A 9,086-nucleotide genomic window follows, 5' to 3' on the forward strand; every position below is an offset into this window, starting at 1 on the left:
CCCGGGAGGCAGAGCTTGCAGTGAGCTGAGATCCAGCCACTGCACTCCAGCCTGGGCGACAGAGTGAGACTCCGTCTCAAAAAAAAAAAATTTAACCAGGCATGGTGGCTCGCACCTGTAATCCCAGCTACTCAGTAGGCTGAGGCAGGAGGATCAGTTGAACCCAGGAGGCAGAGGTTGCAATGAGCTGAGATCGTGCCATGACACTCCAGCCTGGGTGACAGAGTGAGACTGTCCAAAAAAAAAAAAACCACACACAAAAGAAACATGAGACTTGAAGGGCCCAGAGTCCACCGAGGGCAAATGAAGAAGGCCCTGCTGGGGGTGACTCGGGCCCTACCTCTCCACTGCCTTAGATCCTGATCTCGGCGGATGACGAGATGGAGGAGTCTGACGTGGAGGAGGACCTCCGCAGACTGACCCCCCTCAAGCCTGTGAAGAAAAAGAAGCACCGCTTCGGCCTGCCCGTATGACACATTCCCATGCTGGGGGTGACAGGAGGGCCCCGCCAGCCGCTGGTGTGCAGAGGTCATCCCGCAGCATCGCTCCTTCCCCACTCTCTGCCCTTCCTTTCTACCTCTGCTCCTCTTGCTGTCTCTGCCCGCTCTCGCCTGCCCCCAGACTACTGTGACTTAAAAAGAGGGAAGAGGAGCCAGCGCCCGAGGGGGCCACGGGCGGCTGGAGGTCCCCATTCAGTTGCACTACAAACACTGACCAAATATGCAAGGAAGGAGTTGTGTTTGTTTGTTGTCGTCCCAGACAGTGTTGTGAGGGACCTGAGGCCCTGCCCCATGTCCGACCAGGTGGCAAGGTGGAAGGAAGCACAGGCACACAGACCGTGGGTGGGTTCCCTCACCACGGCTGTGGGCAGTGCGAACACGTAATGCCTTTGGGCTAAAAGTGACTCGTTGACCAAGTTGGAAACGGAATGCTTTCTTACTCGAAATGGCTTTTGTAACTATTGATTTCTGAAGCTGGTTTTATGAGCTGTGACAGTGTTACCGGGTTGGGGATATGTGTTTATTTCCTACAAAGTACTTATGGGACTAATGGGCAAAACAGAGATTTTTAAGTCTTCCGTATGCTGTTTGACTTTTATATTTTTAAGTTATATTTTCATACTATTGTATTTAAAAACTCTTTTTAATCCCCAAAGAAATGGGTTTATTTGCCTTTCATGGGGTGTGGGCTGGCAGGAGGAAAAAGTCGGGAGTTTTTTATTTGGAATATTGTTAGATGATGCCCTATGATAAGATGAGACAAATGATTGGGGAGGGAAGGAGGATGGCTCTTCTCTAGAATCAGCAAACCCAGTGGTTCTGTGAAGATCAGACCCAAGCTTAGAGCAGCTGGTCTGGATGCAGATCCAGGAGCTGCAGAGTGTGTGGAACAGGAAGAGCTCTGTCCATGGCCGGCGAGCTCTAGCGTTCCTGCTGGCAGATTAGAGGTCTTAGTTAAATTTGACCAAGAAAGGAGCTTAGCTAAGAGGTCTTTGTGTCCAGAGGACCCAAGACTACCAGACTCCAGTGTGGTCTGCCTGTCTGCAGAGCCTCTAATCACGATTTAAAGTGGTCTTGGCCTCTCAGCCCCCACTGCTGCAGCCTTCAGAGCCAGCCTCTGGACGCAGCACCAGGAACCTCCTCTCCTGCTGCCCTAGTACCTGTTATCCTAGTGTCGTCTATTTGTTTTGCACAGCATTCTGGAGAACATCTGCCTCACAAAGTGATCCTGTTTTTCTCGCCCTCCAAAGCTGAGGTGGCTAAGGCAGGCAGGGGTGAGAGAGCTCACTCTCTAAACCACAGGCAGGGCAAGGTGCTTCTAGGCCGTGTCCCCTCCCTGAGGAGTGGCCCCTACTCCTCAGCATGGCTACAGGCCCCTGTGGCTTTGGGAGTTTCCTGAGTGACTGTGGAATGGGCTGACCCCGGCAGTTTCCCTGCTGTGGAAGCAGCAAGGTAGGGGCACTGCTCAGTGGTTTGTCAAGCTCAGAGGTGGCCACGGATGGTTAGGAACAGGAAGCCACACTGCTAAGGTGTGAGCTAGAAGGGAGACAGGCTGGACTTTAAGTGAGACAAGTGCAGAGGAGGCCACTCCACTTAGAACCTTCCTTTTAGACCTGCATGAACATGTGTTTCACTTAAACACATTGGGTCCGAATTGTGGCGCATGAACCCAGCTGTTAAACCAGGTACCCTGGGACTGCCGTCTGCCTCTTAAGAGTCCTGCCTGTTCTGGACTTGAAGGTGAACATCAGGGAGGCCTTCTCAGCCCATCTTCCGCCAGGAGTGCAGAGCCAGGATGCCGAGAGGAGCAGGGACTGTAACTGCGGTAGGAGGCAATTTTGCCGGTGTTGCTCCTGCTCAGACTGACTCTGTGCTCCCTCCCATCCACAGCTATGGTAGCCAGTATTTCCCCCAGCAGCTCTCTAGTGGGGAAGAGTGGCTGGAACCAGGCCATTCTCAGTCGCATTGGGAAGACCAAGACTCATGTTCCTGACAGGACGGTCAGGAACTCATGTTCCTAAGAGGCGCTCATGGCATCACTGACTCAATTCTGATTCCTGCCCTCCTGTTTCATTTTGGTTTGAACAACCTGTGCCTGCAGCTGTTTCTTCCACCTTCCTGGAGCTCACAATCAGAGCTTCATGTTCAGTCTTGAGCTCCTAATGTTTCCAAACAGGGCAGGGGATAGAAGAGCCATAATCTGTGAAAGCTGTGAAACAAACCCTGGGTTATGTAAACCTCAGATGGTCTCATCTGAAGGCTCGGCCCAGTTCCCAGGGAGCAGTGGGTTTGGGGAACAAAGAGGTAGCTGAGGAGTGATGGTTTTTCCCTGTATCCTGATTTTCAGAAAGGGCTTTAGTCTCTGGGCTGCAGCTAGTAGCTGGCTGACCAGGGGATGGGGGTCTAATAGGGTGTCTCACCATAGGGCACCTCTCGTGTTTGGCCTTCCCTTTCTTGTGTATATGTGTGTGTGCACACACACAAATCTGTATCCCCAGGAGTGCCTCCTGCAGTCACTGGGGGCTCTTCCGTGGTGCACCATCCCATGAGAGCACATCAGAGGGCTGTGGTCAGGACTTCCTCCCGAGCTGCCCTCCCTCCCTGGGATGAGTTTCCTCACCACCTGCTCCAAGGTGCCTTACGAGGTGCAGCTCTTCACCTGGCCACATGGCATTCATCACCGTGTTGAGAAATGATGGGACGTTGACTGGATATTGTGTGCTATCAATCCGATTTGTCCAAATCTGGACCTCAGCCAAGCCACCTGTGATGGAACCTTGCAAGTCAAGGTCATGAACAAATTTCTTGTACCTACTGGAAATAAACTAATGAGGTAGAACTGTCATATCCAAATGGAAGAGGTGGTTGATACTGTTATTTCCTTTTGCTGTCAGAGGGTTGTTGACAATGGCAGCCCCGGGGGCAAGGGGGGATGTTGGTGAGATCCCAGGTGGTGATGGCTTCTTGGTCCACTCAGCTTGCACACATGCAAGAGGAGGGTCTGTGGCCCCTCGGCCATGCTGGTGGTCTCCTTCCTCAAGTTTTAACTTGTGTCTTCCCTGGCAACAGGGAGTCATGGGTTAATGTCACCTGTCATGCCTCTTTCTTCAGGGAAAATGTTAAAAGGCTCAAATCCAAGCTGTGACTTCCCTTAGGCAGTGTAAGCCTGTAGGCTGCAGCCCCAAGTTTATGTCCAAAGGCTGCCTCAGAACCCTGGAGGGAACAGCGCCCAGCTGGCAGCCCACTCTGCCCTTGCAGTTCACTGGCCTTTTCGCAGCCAGGCTAAGATAGGCAGTACAAGGAGCTTCCCACCGGCCAGAGCAGCTGCCTCGTAGAGTGTGGGGCTGGCTTTTAGAAGTTTCACACGTTTGCGGCTGAGAGTGCAGAGCTCTCTGTTTCACTTTGTGAAACACTGGCAGCTCTGAGGGGCTTGGCTTTCGGTAAGGGACTTACGGTCTGACTTGCCACGAGCACCTTGAGCTCCTGGGTTGGTTGGTGGTTGGTTGGTTGGGTTGTTTTAAATTTGATTTTTCTTTTCCTGAAGTTTGTTAGAAGTCAGACCTATGCGAGCAAAACCATGGCCCACTTCAGCAGCCATCCAGTGGGGGTGCTTAATCGGTGGTGGTAGGATTCACAGAAACGTTTTTTTGAAATGAAAGAGATGATGTACTTACATTGTAAAATGGTTTACAATAAAGTTTGGCATCTTATTACAGTTTTTTAAAAAAAGAAGCCATCACATTTGTGGTTGTTGGTTGTGTGTTCTCTGGAGGTGAAACAGCTTGGCAGGGTCAAAAAAAGATTCCCTTGTGAATTAGAAAGTTCTCCCCAGAGACCAGAGTGAGAAGGAACCTTACGGAGCCTCATGGCAGGAGTGGGAGCCCGCATCTGCCCAGGGAAAACCCAAACATGCTCTTGCCATGTCCATCTCCACTTCCTCGCTAGTGAGAATTAAAGCAAGTCCGTCTCTGAGGAGGATGTCATGTTGGGGAGGTAGAGTATAAGCAGTGAGCAGCCCACATCCTCGTCCTTGAGGCTGTGGGGCTGGAAGGCAGGTCCCTGGGCAGAGCGTCAGCGTCAGGTGCCATCTGCAGGGGCACCCCTGGAGCTAGTGGAAGGCCCCCACGAGGCCTGGCCTGCCCTCGGCGGCCTCTTGGCCCATGTGCCACATCCTGGACATTCCTCATGTCAGCACTTGTCTCAGATCAAGCCTGGCAGTCCTCTCATTGGCCTCCTGGAGCCAGGATGGCAGGAGGGATATTGGGGTGGGGTTCAAAGTATGACCGCAATGGAGTGGCATTTGGGATAACCAAATGTCAGTGCCTGGTTGGGTTCCATCTGCCTGGAGCCTTCAAGGATAAAAATAATCTCCATAAACTGAAAAGGACTTAGATATGTCTGTCACTGGGAGGGCCCCAACCTTCTGTGCATACCTATTCCCCACACCCACTCCAGGCTTAGGGTCCTGTCCTGTGCCCTGGGGGATCTTCCCCTTGCAAGGAGGAGTGTGTTAGGAGCTTTTAGCAGAGAAGAGCTAAGTGACCTTCCAGGGGAGCAATTGGGCCTGTTGTCTCCGCAGCTTAATACCTGGAGTGGGCTTCACTGTCCCCCAACTGAAACTGTCCTACAGGCCAGCCCCCCTGTGGTGGCCGCACCTAGTCGGAGACCTGAGCCTGAGCCTGCCTCCCACTTCTCTCAGTGCCCTCACCATCGAGCATGGTTTCCTGCCTAGTCCTTTCCAGACCCCTTACTCCCCCTCGCTGAACTTGCAGTTGGAATGGGACAGAGGACAAGTACATCAGCAAAACCATGAGCAACTCCCCAGGCCCCTGTACCTCAGGCTATCCACCTGTGGGCCTGCGGCAGCCCCTCTCTCTCTGGGTTTGCTGAGCAACTCCCCAGGCCCCTGTACCTCAGGCTGTCAACCTGTGGGCCTGCGGCAGCCCCTCTCTCTCTGGGTTTGCTGAGCAACTCCCCAGGCCCCTGTACCTCAGGCTGTCCACCTGTGGGCCTGCGGCAGCCTCTCTCTCTGGGTTTGCTGTCAGGGCCCAGTGAGCTTGCCATGAGCAAAGGGAGCAGACACGGGAAGCTCCTGCTCTACCACCAGGCAGGGATGGAAAATCTCTCCACTGGAATCCAGGGGAAGGGGTGGAAGAGGAAGAAAAACAAGCTTGGAGCAGTCCAAGCCGGCTAGGGCCCTCCGTTCCCTCAGGGACACCCCACACCCACCCCACACACTGGGATGAACCCTTGCAGAGGAACAATTCAGATGGTCACACATTCCAGGACCCACATCCGTAAACACATAGCAAGTCCACCAGTGCCAGCACCTCCCCCGGGGGAATCAAGCAGCTGTCCCGGAAGGCACAGGGTCTCTGCAGCCGCCTGCTTTCATCAGGGCTGCAACCCCCAGGCAGCAGTACTCGGAGCCCCTCTCATCGCTGAGAATAAACTCTGAAGCCAGCGACCCTGCGGACCTGAATCATCAGGGAGCCTGCCGGAGGAGGGGCAGTGGCTCTCCGGGACAAGCAAGCAGGCTATATAAGTTCCAGAAGGCTGGGCTTCGCTCAGACCTTCTCCAGCAGCTGCTGCCTGCCAGACAGGCACCTTCAAAGACCCAGCGCTTACACAATACCCACCATGTCCCAGGTAGGAGGGCCCAGCATGGGCTGTGTTGATGCCAGAGGGAGTGGAGGTGGAGTCCTGGACACTTTCGGCTCTGGCAGCTGTGTCTTGAACTGAGCCCCAAGCATGAACTGGAGGCTCTGCAGCCCTTGGGAGATGGGGGCTCAGGGAGGACCCCCTGAAGAACCCCTCTTCTGTGTGGCTTTGGTGGTATTCCATGGTTTGTTAGGAGGAGTGGAGAGAAATGTTAGGGGTGGGGGCTTAGATAGATCTCTGCATGTGCCTGTGTGTGTGGGCGGGGGGCGCGTTTGTGTGCATGCATGTGTGTGCTGCTGCTGTAACTCAGTGTATAGAGCTTTGTGCATTTGTAGCTATGGCCCCTGCAGCCATGCACGCTGTGTGTAGCTACACACATAGGTCTGTCTGTCTCTGTGTATGATATATGCATGAAGCTGTATGTGTGTGCACATGAGGCTGGAGGGGCACAGCTGGGTGCATCCCTGTGCAGGGGTGTAGTGTGTTGCTCTGAGGAGCCTGTCCCAGGCTGACGGAGGAAATGCCTGCACCTGCACCCAAGCACAGGCAGGTCTCAGACTCACAGGCGCCTGGGGTTGAGGGGTAGGCTAAACACTGAGCCTGGGTGTCCCCCACCCTGGAGGGACAAACCAGCCTGCCAAGGGAGAGGATTGTCCTTGCTGCCTGCTCCGTGGGTGGGTGGCCACTTTGGACTGTAACTCTGTGGGCATCTGGTCCTTCTACCCCATTTCCAGCCCCAAAGACACAAAGTAAATACTGGCGCTTTTGGGCAATCCTTGAGGGACCCCTTGGCACCCAGTGAGCAGGTTTTGGAACTAACCAAATGCCCTAGTATTGCCCAACCTCAGAGATAGTCCCCTTCACCGTTCCCCACTGTGCCCAGCCCTGAGCTTGGCCAGGCAGACAGACACACCAGTATGAGGCTGCAGCAGCCACTGCTCCCAAGAGCTCCCAGGCTATAGGGGAAGGGCACATGGGCAAGTCAGACCAAGACAGCTGGGAGACCTGCAGCAGGTGGAGCATAGTTGGGAAGGCTTTCTGTGGAAGAGGAGTAGAGCCTTGAATAGGCTTGGGTTTAGTGAACAGAGAAGAGGGGTTTGGGCCAAGGCACAGAGGTAGGTGTCCCCGCCTCGAGACTTCGGGTAGTAAGATAAGGCTCTTGGATCTCCAAGGCTGGTGCTCAGGAAGCCCCTATCAAGAAGAAGCGTCCCCCTGTGAAGGAGGAGGACCTGAAGGGGGCCCGAGGAAACCTGACCAAGAACCAAGAAATCAAGTCCAAGACCTACCAGGTCATGCGGGAGTGTGGTGAGTGTCCTCACGCCATCTGGGGCTGGGGGTGGGGGTGCAGGTGTGTGTCTGGTGGGGAGAGGTGGTCAAGGATCCTTTTCTGAGAATCCAGTATTCCTGGACTCAGGAAAGGGTGCACCCATCATAAGGGACCTTCCCTCCCGGGAAGCCAGGCTGGCCCCTGACTTTGCCTCCTCCCACAGAGCAAGCTGGCTCGGCCGCCCCCTCGGTGTTCAGCCGCACCCGCACAGGCACCGAGACTGTCTTTGAGAAGCCCAAAGCCGGACCCGCCAAGAGTGTCTTCGGCTGAGAAGTGCGCACCACTCCCCTTGCTGCCCGAATGCTCAGAAACAGGAGCCTTTCCCAGGAACTCTTTTTTATGCCAGAGCACTTCCTCGCCCCTGCTGTCTCTGGGGCTGCCACCCTCCCCCACAGTCCTGGCCCTTCGACCAAGGGCTCCACACCAGCACCTTGGAAGCACCAATAAAGAGGATGCCCGTGTGGCCCCGGCGGTCGGAAGGTGTTGGCTGGTCCCTGGCTTTGGCCACTATTGAGGGAGGACAGGGTGGGAACATGGAACATGTCCATTTGGGAGGATCCCAGGGGATAGCACAGGTGCTATGATGGCCACTGCCACATGCTGCCTTGGACATGGAGACCCGGTGCTGACCTGTGACTTCAGACTCTTCTGAGCCTCAGTTACCCCTTTTGTACTACAGGGGAGTTGAGCTGGAGCCTATTCCATAAAGCAGGCCGTGATGACACTGCCCAGAGTGAAGTGGGTGGGGTCTCAGAGACCACCTCTCCCCCTGCCCTCCACAGAAGCTGCTGAGAAGCCTCTGAGGGCCGGCAGGCTCTGCAGCACCTGGGGACCTCCAAACCCCTCTCCCTGCACTTTGGTTCACACTGCCACCTTGCCAGGTTTTGTCCCCTCCAAGGCAAAGCCAGATTGAGATTCCTCTCTGGCAGTCAGTGTCCTGAGCTACTGTCTCTTCCAAACAGCGGGGATAAGCCTCCCACAGTCTGCTCCAACCAGGCTGCCTGGGGCATAGGAACACCAGATTCTCAGCCTGCATGACCCTTCCCTCTGCAGTCCTCTGTCCCCCATGTGCCTGGAACTGCCAGGTTCAGAAGACCCATAGAGGCCTGTCCTGTTTTGATGGCAAGACTATGACCATGGACAGGCTGACAGTGGCTCCTTTCGGAGCTGGACTGGCAGAGCCTGGGCTTGTGGTGCCTGGCTCAGGGCTGACGTCTGCTAGGGATGCCCTCCTGCCCCAGGAGGTTCTGGCTGCCCAGAACCTTTCCCACAGTCCCGGCCAGCCTGGCCTCCGAATATAGCCCTGGGTCCGGGCTGGGCCTGTGCTCTGTGCCCCAAGGGAGCAGACCTGCTGTGAGGAAGGGCCTGGTCCTACTTGCTGGACCCCATGGGGAGACTCTTCCCCCAGACACTGAAAGGAGTGTGTTCCCCTGTGTAATCCCAATCATATCCAGAGCCAAAAAGGTGAGCAATGGAGACGTGCGCAGAGACGAGGCTTCTGGCCAGTCATGCTGAGGAAGGGGAGCGTCGTCTCTGCAGCTGTAGAAATAGCTCCAGTCTATGGCACCCTTGCCCCAGGCCTGCCACCACCTTTCATG

The 9,086-nt window shown here is 55.1% G+C and overlaps 2 protein-coding genes across 2 annotated transcripts in view; both read left to right on the forward strand.

Moving 5' to 3' along the window:
- LOC105543987 (transmembrane protein 110) overlaps nt 1–4,222 on the forward strand; it is a 19,302-nt gene extending 15,080 nt beyond the window's left edge. Inside the window, exon 7 of the mRNA XM_011986193.1 lies at nt 357–4,222. Within this exon, the coding sequence (XP_011841583.1) occupies nt 357–473 (117 nt within the window). The 3' untranslated portion in view covers nt 474–4,222. The remainder of the gene's footprint in view (nt 1–356) is intronic.
- Nucleotides 4,223–5,869: 1,647 nt separating this feature from the next.
- Nucleotides 5,870–7,959, forward strand: MUSTN1 (musculoskeletal, embryonic nuclear protein 1). The gene is made up of 3 exons (XM_011986195.1): nt 5,870–6,149; nt 7,334–7,466; nt 7,652–7,959. The coding sequence occupies exons 1-3, from the start codon at nt 6,141–6,143 to the stop codon at nt 7,756–7,758; spliced, it is 249 nt and encodes an 82-aa protein (XP_011841585.1). The 5' UTR covers nt 5,870–6,140; the 3' UTR covers nt 7,759–7,959.
- Nucleotides 7,960–9,086: the final 1,127 nt, after the last annotated feature.

The sequence above is a fragment of the Mandrillus leucophaeus genome, unplaced genomic scaffold, assembly GCF_000951045.1.
Source record: "Mandrillus leucophaeus isolate KB7577 unplaced genomic scaffold, Mleu.le_1.0 Scaffold296, whole genome shotgun sequence".
NCBI classification, from domain to species: Eukaryota; Metazoa; Chordata; class Mammalia; order Primates; family Cercopithecidae; genus Mandrillus; species Mandrillus leucophaeus.

Excerpts from the sequence above, each read along its gene's own strand:
- MUSTN1 (XM_011986195.1), top strand. Across the intron at positions 7,467-7,651 it reads CCAGGTCATGCGGGAGTGTG|AGCAAGCTGGCTCGGCCGCC; the intron begins GTGAGTGTCCTC and ends CTCCTCCCACAG.